The sequence below is a fragment of the Phoenix dactylifera genome, chromosome 2, assembly GCF_051530095.1.
Source record: "Phoenix dactylifera cultivar Ajwa chromosome 2, Ajwa_hap1_PhDact_Kaust_v1.1, whole genome shotgun sequence".
Taxonomy (NCBI): Eukaryota; Viridiplantae; Streptophyta; class Magnoliopsida; order Arecales; family Arecaceae; genus Phoenix; species Phoenix dactylifera.
In genome coordinates, this window is record NC_143191.1 from 42621393 (window position 1) to 42637713 (window position 16321).

General features: G+C 39.5%; 2 protein-coding genes across 4 annotated transcripts; one reads left to right on the forward strand and one right to left on the reverse strand.

Moving 5' to 3' along the window:
• The first annotated feature begins 934 nt into the window (after nucleotides 1-934).
• Nucleotides 935-8128, forward strand: LOC103699240 (RNA-binding (RRM/RBD/RNP motifs) family protein). Of its 2 annotated transcripts, none has more exons than XM_008781286.5 (4): nucleotides 935-1491; nucleotides 5214-5421; nucleotides 7218-7721; nucleotides 7811-8128. In XM_008781286.5, the coding sequence occupies exons 1-4, from the start codon at nucleotides 984-986 to the stop codon at nucleotides 7896-7898; spliced, it is 1308 nt and encodes a 435-aa protein (XP_008779508.3). In that variant the 5' UTR covers nucleotides 935-983; the 3' UTR covers nucleotides 7899-8128. The 2 variants fall into 2 exon arrangements, with proteins under 2 accessions (XP_008779508.3, XP_026657660.3); XM_026801859.4 differs by having other exon boundaries at nucleotides 943-1491; nucleotides 5193-5421.
• A 1447-nt stretch (nucleotides 8129-9575) lies between these two features.
• LOC103699248 (nucleobase-ascorbate transporter 6-like) lies at nucleotides 9576-14677 on the reverse strand. Of its 2 annotated transcripts, none has more exons than XM_039119331.2 (15): nucleotides 14119-14677; nucleotides 13827-14013; nucleotides 13281-13378; nucleotides 13000-13176; nucleotides 12817-12917; nucleotides 12624-12699; nucleotides 12383-12442; nucleotides 12022-12206; nucleotides 11684-11780; nucleotides 11424-11510; nucleotides 11264-11322; nucleotides 11067-11158; nucleotides 10379-10456; nucleotides 10103-10263; nucleotides 9576-10006 (listed from the first exon to the last, which is right to left on the reverse strand). In XM_039119331.2, the coding sequence occupies exons 2-15, from the start codon at nucleotides 13969-13971 to the stop codon at nucleotides 9788-9790; spliced, it is 1635 nt and encodes a 544-aa protein (XP_038975259.1). In that variant the 5' UTR covers nucleotides 13972-14013; nucleotides 14119-14677; the 3' UTR covers nucleotides 9576-9787. The 2 variants fall into 2 exon arrangements, with proteins under 2 accessions (XP_038975259.1, XP_038975260.1); XM_039119332.2 differs by having other exon boundaries at nucleotides 14114-14677.
• Between the last annotated feature and the right edge of the window lie 1644 nt (nucleotides 14678-16321).

Here is a 16321-nt window from a genome sequence, read left to right on the forward strand (position 1 = left end):
TATTTACCTTATATAAAAGATATGTTGTTACAAAGTTGTTATAGCGTAGCACTATTTTAGAAATTATATTTCTTAGAAGATTTGTTGTTATAGCGGCAACTGCAGCAAGATTCAAACATTTCCTTGTCTAGCTTATTGTTTATCTTATATAAAAGATATACTATCAGAAATTTGTTATAGCATAGCACTATTCTAGGAATTACATTTCTTGCATAGAAGATCTGTTATTATAGCTTAGCTTAATTTTAGGATGCACCAACCTGTATTCTCTGTATATATATATATCATGTACATCAATAGAAATGTGTGCGAGCCTTTCTTAAACCAGCAGTTTTGTGAGGACCCGTGCGGGCGTGTGTTTAGTCCCACATCGGTTATTCGCTAGGTAGATCTTGGGTACTTATACAGGATCAAGGAACCCAAATAATAACTTCCGGCTAGCCATTTTGGGTGAGGTCCTGGGTTGTTACAAATGGTATCAGAGTGGACCCGGCCCATAACTTATGTGGACTAGATATCTTTTTTTTTAGATTTTTTTGCATAAATATTCTTCCTAAATATCAAATTTTGTATAGATACTCTTCTAAAATTAATATTTGCATGTATATCCTCGTAAAATACTTGTTTTGCTAACCTATTCGTTTTTTTATCCTTATTTTTGCATAGGTATCCACACCATCTAACGTCATTAAAAAAATAATAGTTTCAAAATAAAATAACTAAAATATTCTTAATAGATAGATGTGCAAAAAATATATATATTTATAAGATGATCATGATGAAAAAATAAAAAAGTAATTTCAAAAAATAGTATTTTATAAAAATATAAAAATAAATATAAATTTTAAAAAGATATTTATATAAATTTAAATTTTTAGAAAGGTATTGTCTTTTTTTTTTTCTTACTTTTAAATTTTTATATTCAAACTTCCCAAGGGCCAAGATAGAAAGAGAATGGGAGAGAGCTCGGGAGTTCCCAGTAGATGAGGATAATGGCGCGTGTGGGAGCAGCGCTCCTCGTGCCACTCCCCACCTCCAATCATCCCCCTTCCGTGCGCCCTCCCACCTCCAAAACCTTCCCTCCTCCCACCGCTTTCTTTAGCAGCACAAATGCCGAGAGACCCACCTGGGCCGCTACGCTCTCGTCTGCGCGGCGGGGAAGGGGAAACGGCCTCTCCGGCGCCGCCTCGGGGCGCCGACGCGGGGGGAAGAGGGAGCCGGGCGGTGTCTCCGACGACGGCGACGATGGGTCGGACGAGGAGGACGACGGGGATGAGCCGCTGATGCCCTTGGAGGAGATGGCGCGGTGGCTGGAGAACAAACCGGCCGGGTTCGGGGAAGGGAAGACGTACGATACCACGCTCGAGGAGCAGCTCTTGGAAGAGACGGAGAGGAGCAGGAAAGCCCAGCTTGCCAACATCAATAAGCTCAAGAACGAAGCCAAGAGCGCGGCCTCCGCCCGGCCAAAGAAGCAAGAGCCGCGACGTAAAGGTAGGATGGAGCCACGGCTCTGCTCTGATTCCAAGCTCATTGGTTGCTTATTTATGCATCAGTAATGCTTTTTTTGAGATGTTAATTCTGCCCAATATTCCAACTTCAATCCAATACTATCGAGTCTCCGTATTGCATGACTCCCCAATTTTATAAGCAGTTAAATCTTTTTAGGGCTTCGAATGATGGTTTCCTGCTTCACGGTTACCTGTCATGTTATTACTATATATTTTCTCATCAATTTGCTGTTCCCTTCTTTATGTATGAATCCAATCCTATCATGCTTTCCTATTGCTTTCAAGAAGCCTGATTCACATTAAACTGTGCATGCTTACCTGCAAGCCTTGATTGAATACTGATACCTGGGGTCTTGTCGCAATTCCTATGAGCGAGTCCTGATAACTGCAAGCAATATGAAGAGTTGAATTCCTTTGTAGATGGGTTTCATGAAAGCTTTGATTCCTGGCCAGGGTCTCCCCAAGAATGTGATCAGATTTGACAATGAAACCAGTAACAGTATCTAGTTTCTGCATCAGGAACTGATCAATGGTTTGATAGTCAGTAAATCTTCATGAATATTATTAGCATGAAAGAAGCTTGATTTTAGGATGCTGTTAAATCTTGAGTCTCAATTTTAATTTCATGAAAGAACAGGATTGAAGAAGACTGTTTACAACTGGGTTCGAAGTTCTTAACTCATACTAGACCGCATATTGCTAAATAAGATTGCGCTATCATGTCTAGCTAGTATTTGTTTACTGTAGATCTGTAGGAGGCTCTTGAAGATAAGGCCGGGTATAGAGAAAACTGACAAATCTTCGGAAACCAATGGAACTTGAATCCTCAAAACTTTGGATAAGAAGATCAGCTGAAAAGGTGATTTGCTTTGTCCCATGGTTTTGGGATAATATGATCCAAAGCTTCCTCCAGTCCTATTCCACCATCTCTTTGCTTTAGTTCTTCAGGTTTTCTCTTAAGTGCATAGTCTATCCTTGAACAGCCTAATCTGGCACCCAAACAAGGATCAAAACAATTTAAACTGAAAAATGCTTTTTGCTGATCTTTGTATATATAACCAAGAATAACTAATTCATGTTCAAAAAGAATGGATGACTTGCAAGAAGGACGAACGGCTAGCAATGAACAAGCTTGTGCTGACTCGATGAGATACGACACCGAGCTAGCAATCTTTCATAAACCAAAAAAAAGACGAGTGGACAACGACCCTTTTCATGATAAGGAGAATCAACAGATACAGAAATGGATAAGTCATTGGACTAATGTTGAGAGCAAACTGAAAGAAAGACAAACACAAAACTCAAAAGCTCACTTCCCAGCTGTTTAGGTCAAGGGAAAGCGCGTCCAGCAACCAATAACTTATAGATGTCGACTCACACTGCAATCTGGGCGAAGGAAACTTGAATTGGATTCACTAAGATGGGAAGGGATGGTCGCTCTCCACTATGGATTTTGTTGCCAATAGGCTATGTCTGACTTGCTAGCTCTACCTCTCTAAAATGAAGATGATGGACAGATGAATGGATGGAAAACTACACTAGAGAAAGTAGCCAACACAGCCTTCACTAAAGGATAGTGAGAAGGTGCTGCTTATGAATGGGGCTTACCAGCAACAAACAAAGGTGAGTGGAGGATTGGTTAGTATTGTATTGATCGGTTTCCTCTCTTTCTCTCTTTCTTATATTCCTCTCTCTCTCTCTCTGCAAGCCTTGAGTTCTCTTTTTGCTGCTTGTTGTGGGCGCTAGAATTCAAGGGGTTGGATCGACAATACAAAACATCCCAAGAAGCGGCCGCTGCATCCTCGTCCAATCATTCCTAGTAAAAGAAAGGACCGTCATTCTTGCCCCCCGCTTATGCTTCGCTTCTTAGTCTAAGCTTACTAAGCCATAGTAGAGAAGGAAAGGGCTCAATGTCCAGTTCTTTAGGCTAGTAGACGTAGAAGGACAAGATGCTTTTTCATTTTTGCTTGTAGCCTCTGATTCTTTAGTACTAATGAGCTTTGTCCATTTGCTTCTCTCCCTACACCAAATCTACCATTGAAAGCTAGCTTTCTAACCCGTGCCCTTGGCATAAGAGCTTCCATCATCGAGGCATAATACATTTTTAGGTGCATAGCACTGAAAAGATTTGCTCATTCTTATCCTTCCGAGCAGCAATTCTATATGTATTCCTTGGGGAACCATGGTGACAATATACAGTCCTTCCCAGTTTGGCCCATTCTGAGTGCAACAGAGGGAAAAAACTTCTTCATTATTGGATCTCCTACTTCAAAGCAGCACTCCAAGATATTTTTCCAGTGCGCTAATATATCTAGGCATGGTGGGCCACTCAAAGCTGCTTCTCATGTAGTAATTCATGGCAAGCTAGACACCTTTTATGTCATTCCTTCTCGGGAAGCTATCCTTCCAAGGAGATCAAATGAACGAGTCTCTTCTTTAATTCCCCTTCGGGGGCCTCGGCGAGGGCAACAAAAATGAAATTAGTGAATGAAAATGATGTTGCATTTGTAGGAGTAGATATTTGATAGGCTCAGAATGCGAACAGGAGCTTCTCATGCCTGTTAGGCCTGGAATCAGTTGTCTTCCTACTTTATTAATGTCTTCTTCATGGCTTCGGGGGGATGATAAGGTGCAGAAAATCGATGAATTCTATTGAAATGAGTTCACATGTCCTTGAAAAACTTACTGTCATCAGAGAATCTTTCTTGTGGAAGCTGAAAGATAATGTCATTTTTTTCATGTGATCCAGTTCGACCCATTTCATGAAATACTCCATCACTACCGCAATAATACAATACCATTTTGAGGCCTTCGGGAGATCTTGCTGATAACATCTCAATCCCACATTGCTAAAGGCCACGGTGCAGTTGTGGCATAAAGGGTTGATGCTAGCATGTGGATCAAGTCCACGTGAATTTGAGACCCGTGGCAATGTCAGACGGTACATTGAGAGTAGCAGTTGGCTCCATGGTCTGAAAAAAAACATGATTTTCTTGGCCAACATCATGTTATTGACATGCCTGCCATAGTAGCCAAATGCTCATGACTTGATGAAGGTCAAATGATATGATACAAGTGTTTGACCATCTTATTGACATGTAGGTGGAAAAGATGCTGACATTTCTAATTTTTCTGTAAAGATTTGTACAAGAGATGCACCTAAAGGATTTTATCTGTTTTTCTTTTTTCTTTCTTTATTTGTTCCTTTTTTTCCCAAGCAAGTGTTGAGGGGGTGTGATTGAAGATGATATCACTTGGACTTTGGACCCTTGTAGGTTCTTTTCAGAGGCAAGTCCTCCAAGATTAAAAGAACCTTCAAATATTTGTCACTATCTCTATATGCAACTTCTTCCGGCTCCCTCTCTTTTATGATCCCTCAACCTGAATTGAGGAGCATTGCAAAGTGTCATTGCAGTCATGCTTTCTTTAATGTGCTTATTTGAAACTTGATATTTCCTAGGCTAATGGTCCTAATTTTTGCTGTTCCTGTTTCATATTCATGGGCCCTTCTTATTTTCTAATATTCTAGTCTATGCAATTTAGCAGCTCGTATCACATTATGAAGGAAATTTGAAGAAAAACAAACACATATGGGATCCATATTGACTAGTCTCATCATTTTTTTTCTCTTTCATATCTTTTGCTTTATATCCTTTGGTTCTGGTTAAGGCTGAAATTTTATAGTTTTAAAATGGAGATTTTCAGAAATAGATGTTATTCCAAGTGCGGCTCGTGTACGCATGTGGAACCTTCCAAGGAAGAAGAACATCCACAGAGACCTGTGTTTGGCTTTCAAAGGGTTCTCTGGCATTATTAATATAATCCCAGCAGTTACTGGGAACCAAAAGACCAGGGATCCTATCTGCAAGGGTTTTGCATTCCTTGACTTTGAGTCTGAGGAAGCTGCAAACAGGTACTGCTCTCATTCCAATCTTTGCTTCTTATTTCAGCATGATATAAGAGATCCTATGTACCTCTAACAAGTAAAAGAAATCAAATTTTCTGAATCAAATTTCGCTTAATGTATATTGCAGAAGATAAGTGTGTGGCATCTTCATTATGATTTTTATAGTCTAGCAGTAGGAATCATCGACCTTAGGAAATTCAGCAGCTACGTGACTTCATTGTTCAGCTCATGCTGCTGAAAAAAATCTTCAGTTTCCCAGCTGATACATCAGTATGTGCAAACTGTCTCCTAAATCACTTGAACTAGTATTGTGTACCATTTTCACTTGTGCCCAAATCAAATCTAATATTTATTACTAACCTTACATGTTTTTTTGTATACTTCTCTATGATACAAATAGTTTAACCGTCAACACTGTATATTTGAAACTGAAAAACTTTTTGACTTCTTATGTTGAAGAAGATAATTTTTTTAGCCAATGCTAGGACGTTACAAATTACTTCGAATCTATGCTAGGCAGGGCCGGCCCGAGCGTTAGGCGACCGAGGCGATCGCCTAAGGCCTCGGGCCAATGACCAAGGAAGCAAAGGCCTCGGGCCAATGACCAAAAGGAAGCAAAGGCCCCATATAAAACGGGAACAGGAGCTGGCTACGAGTCTTCCCCCTTGATGGAAGGGACGTGGAGAGAGTTTCCTGGCCTGCAGAGGGGCACTCGTATCTTTCATCCCTTCTCTTTTTTGGTTTTGGTCTTGGTTTTCCTTCCCTCACATTACTCCTGATCCAGCTGGGCCATCAGGAAGAAAGTCTAGAAAGATAGGGGGATTGGAGATGGACTTCTTGGAGGGTGGAGATTCTTTTAATTTTCTCCTCTCGGTTTCTTCTCCCCTCTTGGTTGGTAGAGAGAGAAAAGGAGGGAGGTTGGAGATTGAATGGCCGCTGTGCCGTGATGTTGCAGTTGCTGCTTGGGTACTCGCTTGAAGGGGAGATGGTGGGATGGGACTTTTATTAATTAGATGGAGTGAATTTCCCATAATGCCCCTACTTTCTCTTATAGAGAGGTCCCTTTCTGGACAAATTCTTTCCTTTACCTTGACCATGAAGTGCCGTAGGATAACCTTTTCCTATTCTGCTCTTGCTTGACATGGTAAACAGTACTGCCAAGCATTATCTTAGTTATTTAATCAGTTTTATGGGCCTTCCTTTAGCGTAATTACTTTTTCGTACCTTCATTCAAAAATTATATTAAACTAAAAAGTTTTTTTGCCAATTTTTGTTGCATTCATGTTTTTTTGTTGAAATAATGTACTTGATCGGTATCTATTTTCATATTTTTTTAAAATATTTTATATTTATTAAAAAATTATTATTAAAAAAAAGGCCTCATTCACTGAATCGCCTAAGGCCTCCAAATGTATTGGGCCGCCCCTGATGCTAAGATGATACAAATAACTTCAAATTTATTCAAGGAGATGTGAAATTTTGAAATATGTTCTTGTCATAATGATAGAATTTCAGTCATATGGCTGCTTTATCACAAGGAAAAATGAAAGCTTCCAACAACTTTTGTCATTATTATTCCCTAATATTCTCTGCTCTGAAGAGAATCGACTACCCCAGCCAGAAAATATTCGAGTCCTCTACTGGTTGTTCAACCACATGTGGAACTCTCAAGTGCAAATAGGGTTTACACACCTGTGCAAATACAAGATTAGTATCGATTCTATGATTCCATCCCATCTCCCCACCCCCCACCCCACACCACCCCACCCCGTTTAGCTTATCAAACCTACTTTTTGTGCCAGGTTTGTACAGAAGTATTCCACAACACATGTGCTTTTTGGGAAGGTACAGAAGCAGATTAATTGTGTTGTCATAAACTCACATGGATCTTTTAACACTTCTGAGGAGTCAGTAGATGGCATTCAGACATTCTCTCAGCCAAAAGTTACTGACCTGGGAGTTGAGGTTCCTACACGGTCTGATATTAATAAACTTTCACAGAATTCTTGTGGTGAAACTATTGACATAGCAGTAGTTGACAAAACTGGACAAGAATCTGTATTGATTGAGAATGGCACAGATGGTCCGCTGTCTCATTTCAAAGCAGTAGAAACTGGCATTCATCATTCGGACACTTCCCTTTCATATGATGTGGAAAAAGGGTGCGACAAAAATGCAGACACATTGGATTCAAATCTTTCTACTCCATTGCAAAGACGAAGGAAACAAAAAGATTCAAAGAAGAAAACAATCAAGAAAATATCCGTGAAGACGTCAAATTTGAGCCTCCCCGGTTCCATGACCAGGTATATACTCGAGAATCGATGTCTATGGGGCTCTGTTTTAAGTGCAATCCTTTGTGGAATATCTTGAATTCTGTTGTTTTATGCTTCAGGTTAAAGGTGAAGGAGAGGGCAGTCCTCACCGGTGTTTTATCTAAGTATGGAGGAAAGGTTGCTGTACCTTTATCAAAGGAGAGCTGATTCACAGCATTCAAGTGCTCCTGTGTTACATCATCAATGGCTCTGAAGGAACCACTAGTTAGCGCATCAGTGGTGTGACAAGGAAACCTAATGTTGTTTTAGGGTGGATTAACCCACTCTAGTTGTAACATGGTTTATGTACCCTTAAAGCTTTTTGCATACCACTAATTTTTGGCATTTATTTTTGGTACATAATTTTTGCAATTTATGGCAAAGAGATTTTAACTAAATCAGCAGTCTAAGAGGTTGATTTGTCAGCAGATCCTCAAGCAAGCTTACTCGCAAACCATAGAGGATCAAAATAGACTTAGAGTGTAACCATATTTTATGGTGTAAGCCCCCTGTGCATGATATGGGATGCCATTTTGTGGTAGAAATATTTCTAAATTAAGCTTCTGTGCAATAGACGGTACTCAAGCATATGGGCGGCCACTCAAGAAGGTTGGAGAAACCCAAACTCGACATAGATGTTAGTGTGTTCAGGCTAAGCTGCAACATCGGCTCTAGCTCAGCATGAATGAGCCTGTCTTTCAGACGGACGTCTATGTGCTTGTCATCTTTTCGTTCATTTTCTTTTTTCTTTTTTTTTTTATTTTATGGATGGGTCATCTTGCGCAAGTCGCCGGAGAACGCTTGCTGCGTCTTTAACTGGGCATATGGACATATGATCGACTGCAGGATAATTGTCGACAATGCAAATATATTTGCCTCCATATGATGCATCACATCAAATTTGCACGCCGAGATTGTGAAACATCGACACCAAAGTGCCCATAAATAAAAAGCTAAAGGGCAAGGGAAGAGTGATTAATGGAACTTTCCAGCTGCATGTCCTAGTTGATTCTTGTCCCACACCATGCAGTGATTTGGAACATAATAATCAATTGACAAAGGGTCTGTTGTTAAGTAGGATCGTTACCATGACAGCAATCTGAAATGCATTCCACTACCACAACATGCACATGTCAAGAAAATGCTTCGGCGACATATTTGATTGGAGGGAGTCGAGGTTCTAAAATAGAAATAAAATTGGATGATTTTCATTCCATTAGAAAAAAATTTATTTTTATTCTAATTTTTTTTAAAAAATAAGAATGCTCCAATCCTCTAAAATCCAATCTGAACCTTTTCCTCGTACCTAAATTTTATTATGATTTTAATTCCAATTATGAACTAAACATGCCAGAAAATATAACTATTTCAATTCTAATATCAAACCAAAGGCTAGCCCTCCAAATGTTTCAGTTATCTAATTGCGAGGCAGATACGTATATAGATGACATGTTCCCAGCGAGTTGGAGACTCAGAGCAAGCAGAAAGCTATATAAAAAAGATTAACTTTAGTTCAATATCTTATTCTGGCAAAATAAACTTGATGATTCCTAACCTAATGCATAACTTAAGATGACGCAGAAAGTGAAATGATTCCGGTGAATGTCCGATCCATGGAACTCCAACCAGTAAAAGCTAAAAAAGGAGTCGAGCAGTTCGGCTCATCCAGGATGCTTCAGTTAAAGACAGCTAGCTGATATGGAAATGGATATTACTTGAGACGACGACAATTTTTCTGCGGGGATACTTGAGACAACGATAATAAGGATTCTATTACCCCTTCGAATGGCGTGGCTTTACTTCTTTTCAACACGCAATAAATTGCAAATTACGAGCGACAATAAATTTCTCAACTTCAATCTATTTTACCGATCAAATATACAAAATGAACATAAATAAAAAAACAAAAGTCAGATCAACATCCTCAGGAATCATCTCCTAGTTGTAGGTCTGGGAATAGAAAACGAGAACCAAATAGCAACATCGTGACAAAAAAAAAAAAGAAGAAAAAACTACGAAAGCATTATTACAGTATCCAGTACTGCCAAGCTGCACGCTCACACCGATGGGAAGAATTTATGAAGGTTAAACGGCAATGAATAAAATTCCTCACTTCTGGGGTCTGAACCGAAGGATTTGTATTTGCGCCAGAAGTGACGGCCGCTGTCCTTTTTGGTCGCGCTGTCGCGCCTCTGCAGGGTGTTGTCCAAGAAATATGCCACGAGGCCCGCAACAAATGCTTCCGAAGAGAATATGACGTTGACAATATCATTGAACTGGAAAAAGTTTCAGAACTCTCATTAAGCTACCAGTAAATCGTTAAAAATGACGATTCTGCGCTGCTCGATACAAATCATTAATCGATTACATACCCATCTCGCACCAGTGTGTACCGGACCATAGCCAGCAACTGCCGTGTACTCCTTAAAATATTGAGGAACAGACAAACCCATGAACACGGAGAATCCTAAAATGAATTTTACCCGGAAGCTGTTGAGGTTGCAGAATTGAAGAAAGCTGAGACCAGCCGCACCTGTTTATATACCACAACATAAAATTAAGAGTGCATGAGATGGCTGTATATATCATACTGCAACAGATCTAACATGGTGACAGAGAACCAGTAATTCTAAGTGTCAGGAACATACCAACGTATGCAAAGAAAAGGCAATACAAAGCTGCAACTATTGGTGCTGGAATGGATGCAAAAACTGCTCCAAATTTTCCTGGACGGAACCAAGGCAAATAGTTAAAGCCAAAATTAATTCTGGTTAAAATCTGCCAGACTACCTTATGATAGACCAGTTCAAATGTACATGCACATAGTTGTCAAGAAATGCCATATATTTATTCATGTAAGTCATGCAATAGGTTAAGTTCCAGCTTCTCAAGATATATATGAGAAAACCACATGAAAAGCTAACTTATTATTTTTAAGCAGCAGCAACCGTCAAAACATAATCTAGGCAGAAAATCAAAATATATATTTATATTATTAAAGAATTTAGCAATGCACTTGGGGGGTATCGAGACGATAATGCTAATTCTGATGCTACAGCATGCATGTAAAATTATATCCAGCAATTAGTCAAAGAATTTATCCAGTTTTTCAAGTTCAGCAAACAAGCCATGCAAATAAGCCGATCGCATCAAGGCATGTGGCCTCTTTTGGAATATAATCCATGATATTTAATCATAACCAACTGTATCTTCTTCCATCCAACTGAGTTCTATGAATAATGCTCCACTGTTAGTTCACATCCTGGACGAACCAGCTCAAGCATTCAAGCACATTCCAGAATTCAGACACCAAATCAACAGAAACAAGCAACCTACCCAGAATGGAAAAGAATATCATGTAGCCTGCAGAAATTTGCACAACTCTTCGGCTGCCAATACGTGTCAAGGCTAGCAAACCAGCATTTTCACTGTACCAGGAATGAAATGATGAGATCTTCGGACCAGGCAACTAATATTTTTATGCACTAACTAAATCATGTCCAGATAAAAAGCCCGTTTCTCAGCAGTCTTACACAGATACAGTAGAGCCATTTGCTGTTCCAAATAGCCCATCCAATAAGACGCCAATCCCCTGTAATAGGAAATACGAGTTATGACCCAATCACTCAGCAATCACCAAGGTCAAACCACGTAATCATGAATATACAAGGAAAAGCTATCAAATTTTGATACCAGCCAACCAACACCACGACTGAGAATGGAAGGGGGCAATGGTGTTGCACTTGCATACCTTGCAACCGCAATAAAAGTACCAGTTGACTACAATGTGACAGAAAATGTATAGATGAGCTTCCAGTCAGTTAAGTTTTACCGTGACTAAACCATGTCATGTCAATGAAACTAGCAAAATTAGCAATTATAAGGCAGTGACAGCCTAAAAAGGCATCTCGCTGCCAGTCCTTACGAATATAATACATAACATGTAACCAGACCTCTACAAGAGCGACAAAAGAAGCAGCCATCATTGCAAAAGCTTCACCTGCATCAAATGTTGGTGCTCCCCATTGAAAAGGATATGGAATTCTTATCCTGCATGCATGATATTTCAATAATAAAGAAATTACAGAATACAATTAGTTGTCAAGGAGATGTAACTGGAGGTCTTTATCTCCCCAGGATCAATAGCACTAAAAGCTGGCTAGTTTGCAGATACATTGATACCGAATCCTTCATGGTGAATTTTGGGCTTCAATCTCTCCGTAGCACAGATTTATACAGGAGTTACAGAATAGCATAATAAAATCATATCAAAGAAATGATTGAGCTTTACCAAGGAGCTGCACCAACAAGTCCAGAACGATCAGTGCGACAATGCTGTTGAGTTTTTGGTGCTGCATTTCTATATGCCCCACCCACCGTAAGTATGAAAGCATAAAGCCATACGATTGCAACAGAGAATAGGACAGCAAACCGGTCAAAGACAGGTCTGCGTACACGTATGGCATGGTGTATGTACTGCATACATTGATTTTCCAAAAACATTCAATAAATCAGGATTAGCTAAATCAGAACTTCACTAAACTTAGGCGCATGTATTTGTGGGTGCATTGTCATTGGCTGACTGTTTGAGTGGCTTTTGGTGATAGTAAGGAGATGGGGGATTGATTAAGACATCCATCACAATATAGTACCTGAGAAAATATTATCAGTACTATTAACTGTGGAAGTCCAATTTCGATGCATTTTGCCACCTGAATGTCCATAACAGAATTTGCCAGCTCTTAGAAATCAAAAAATAGAGCAGGTATTAAACATCCAAGACCACATAAAAGTTTCACTCCCTTACTATCACGAATATCTGCAAAAATCACAACCCTCTAGTAGATCCACATAAGTTATCTCTAGCCAAAGACAAAAAGTAAGAAAACTTACTCCAGGGAAACCAAGCTCATAAAGCCCAAATCCAGCCAGAGCAACCAGAGGCACAGCTGAGAGTGGACTTAAATATCTGCAGCCACATGGATATTCAAAGATAATAGATGTGCACAAAATTGAGTACATCAAATTTCCAACAAGAATTATCAGAGGCTTCTGTTGGAGTCAGAAACATGGATCTTCTACCAACCTTGCAACATTGCGCCAAAGCCCACTAAAACCCAATATGATCTGGAGAGTTGAAGCAACAATAAGGGCACCTTGTGTTCCACGCATGATGCGACGGAATTTCTGCAAGGCAACTATCCAAATTATACAATTCGTGCCAAAGAATCAAAATGGCATAAAGATAGATGTAGAATGCGGCAGAAACCTCATGAGGATCTGCGATGCCACTATAACGGCCGGCTAAGATGATTGAGATGGTAGGGACGACAAAGGTGTACGATCCTCCAACCACAGCAGGTAAACGAGTTCCAAAGAAGGTCTGCAACAGAGTGTTCAGGCCGGCCACAAACAGCAATGTCTGGATCACCCGAGCTTTCTCATCCTAAGGCAACAAATGTATGTTCACACTCAATTTTTTTAAGAAACAAGGCTGAAAATAACCAGCAACCTCATGGGTCATATGCATAGTCGGTAATTAAGGCTTACATTTCCTCCGCCCATTTGAGGAACAAGAGCAGTAGGGATGATGACAGTGGTGCCAAGCATAACCAGGTAGTGCTGGAAACCCAGAAGCATAGCCTCCGCTGCATTAAAAGACCCACAAGATGCATGATGTTGCATCGAATTTTTTCCATTAAACCAAACAGGTGACCCGAACAAACAAAAACCCATACCAAATGGAAAACAAAATTATGAAACCCTGCATAACAAGAGCACATCAACCAAATCCTACAGAGCACTGGCAGCTAGAAATCAAATATAACAGGAGTTCCCACCCAAAGAAAAGATTAATAATACCATGACTAGGGTTTTACTTTATAAACGACCAATAAATGAACCATTTATTTTTCATATAACTAATCAAGAAATATATTGAAGTTACAAAGAGATCCAAGCAGTCCTCGAACAAGTTACCTAAATTTCTTGAAAAAAAAGTTAAAAAAAGGAAAGATTTAGTTCTTATAACGCAACCAGATAATAATATATCCGCAAAAATTCGACAAACAAGTGATGGCTTCGGGTGCAACTCACGCAATGGAGGAGGGCTAGTGATGCAGTAAGCAATGTTGGGCAGCTGTTCCTTCACTGGGTGGGGCACCAACTCGTCCTGCTTCGGCGCCGGCGCCGCTCCGCCACCTCCACCTCCACCCCCACCTCCGCCTCCACCTGCGGCCATCTTCTTCCTCTCTTCCTCCAATCAAAAACCCTCCACAAGATCCTACAAAAACCCCCAAGTTTCCACTAAATTTTCACTCCCCAACCCTCAAACATGCTACAATTAGAGAACCAAATCACCAGAAACAGTGAAAGAAGCAAACCTCACCAAGAAAACCAGAAAAGCCCTCACCGACCGAAAGAGGAAGAGGCCGAAACCCAGATCTGAATGCAGGATTAAAAAGAATGAAGAAACGGATAGAAGAAAAAGAGCATAGCGAACCTCCTCCCTTTTTTCCTTGCGATTTCTCAAAGGTCACTTTAGACTGCAGAGAGAAAAGCCACTATCAGCGATGATTTGAGAGACGGGTCCCTTCTCTCCACCTCTTATTGTTTTTTTTTTAATTTCTTTCCTTTTAATCCTTCTCCCCTTTTTCTCTGGCGTGGAGGGAGTTCAAAAGCCCAAGAAGCAAGCATTTGACGTAGACAAAGTGGCCCGTAAAGCTGCAAAGAGAGCAGGAGAGGGGGGTAAACTTCGCAGCCACAGACTTTTTTTTTTTTTTTGGTAAAAACTAGCGGGGAAACCGGAGGCAGCCGACACAATCTTCGTGCATCCGGCTGTCCCCAGAAAACCCCTTGTTTAATTGTCACGATAACATTTTTGTAGTGCTAATGAGAAACGAATATTAGTACTAGCTTTGTCTTTTATGGCTTCATCCTCTGAATTCAATCCCCTGCAGAGGATTCCCCTGCTATAAACATAGGCGGATCATTGATTAGCTTCACCTACAGGCTGTTATAATATTCGAACAACAGTGACTGGTTGGTATGTTGTCATTGTAATAGCTTTTGTAGTTTGTATCCTTTTCTTGCTGCTTGATTATAGGACCATACATTGCCTCCTAAAGTTTTGTATGCAATCATGTAGAGAGTGATTGTGAGAATCCATATGGATGCGTCCTACATCAATTATTCACTGAATAGGTCTTAGGTAGTTTAAGAAATTCATATAATACCTTACTAAACAGCTATTTTGGATGAGATCCTATGTTGTTACAAATGGTTCAAAACAGCCTCGGCTTATAATCTATGTAGACTAAAAAACTACAGTACGAATTCATTGGGGGCATCTGACAATATGTTGAAAGATTAAGAAGTGTGCAGAAAAAAAAAAAAGATGCTTCGAATGGAATCCTCAAACATATGACAAACTAAATCATTTATGTGATCTAATTTATTTCCTACCTTCCGCTTTTTGTCTAAAAATATTTAGACTTGTGCTATCGGGTTATATATGACTTGCCAAAAAAAATTGGGGAAAGTTAGACTCTCACTCAAGTTCTTGGTCCCAAGCACAAAACTTCGCCAACTACACTAGCCGACACCCTCTACATGTCCTTCTTTAATTGTTCTTGAATATGTATTAATTTTCTAATGGTGATTTTTTTTTTATTTGGATCGTTTGGTATATTGGTTCTCGAGTCACCTAGTGGTTATGGATTCTTCGAGATAGATTCTCTTTAAGTTCTCACTATTATTATAAAAGAAAACATGCCTCATTATTAAATATAGTTTTTTTTCTATCAAACTTGTTTTCTTTTCGCTTTCTCCTTACTTTAGAGTAACCCCAGTTTGCATAAGTCAAGCTTAGCGGCATATCAATCCAAATGCTGACCGCATAGATAGCCATTTACAAATCTTTCTTGTTTTGTTTGTGAAACCTTCTTGATAGTTACATTTCTTAGGTGCTTGATGAAGATTGGTTGTTGATGCTATAATTGTTTCCGAAGGATTATCATAACAATGTTTTTAGTTAGCTATTTAAATTTTACTCTTTCTTAAAACTTTTAATTTAGTCAAGTTATTAGGACTGTAAATAGTATGGGTCTAGTCAAACCTCAAAAGAGCAAAAGGATCCCTGTTTTAATCCAAATTGGCTCGAATCTGAAATGAAAGCCGGACACCACTAGGTCAGGGTTGGATCAGGTCAAGCTATTTTGGCCTAGTCCGGGTTCCAAATTGGTATAATACTATTCATAAGTCTCTCTTTTAGTTTCAGCCAGGTTTAACTATTTGCGACGGTAACAGATTCAGCTGTATTGAAGTTGAGACAAAGTCAAGTTCACATTTAACGTTACCTCTTGCCTAACAAATTTTATTGATATTTATGTTATCTTCGTTATGATATTCATAAGGAGCGTTTCTCATCAGATACAAAATAATCAGATGAGATCAAATTATGTGAGTTGGAGTTGTGGCATAAAGCTACTGCGCTAGTCACATTTAACCTTATCTCTTTCCCAACAAATATTATTGACATTTTTGTTATCTCCATTATGATCTTGATGAGGAGTATTCGTCATCAGATGGTG

What these genes read in the sequence shown, in the direction of transcription:
- LOC103699240 (XM_026801859.4), top strand. Translation starts at nt 984, where the DNA reads ATGAGGATAATGGCGCGTGTGGGAGCAGCGCTCCTCGTGCCACTCCCC. An exon ending in GCAAGAGCCGCGACGTAAAG is followed by an intron (nt 1,492 to 5,192) that starts GTAGGATGGAGC and finishes GAAATTTTATAG; the next exon opens with TTTTAAAATGGAGATTTTCA. An exon ending in TCTGAGGAAGCTGCAAACAG is followed by an intron (nt 5,422 to 7,217) that starts GTACTGCTCTCA and finishes TTTTTGTGCCAG; the next exon opens with GTTTGTACAGAAGTATTCCA.
- LOC103699248 (XM_039119331.2), bottom strand. Translation starts at nt 13,971, where the DNA reads ATGGCCGCAGGTGGAGGCGGAGGTGGGGGTGGAGGTGGAGGTGGCGGA. An exon ending in GCATCGCAGATCCTCATGAG is followed by an intron (nt 12,918 to 12,999) that starts GTTTCTGCCGCA and finishes GTTGCCTTGCAG; the next exon opens with AAATTCCGTCGCATCATGCG. An exon ending in AATGGCTCTACTGTATCTGT is followed by an intron (nt 11,159 to 11,263) that starts GTAAGACTGCTG and finishes TTCCTGGTACAG; the next exon opens with TGAAAATGCTGGTTTGCTAG.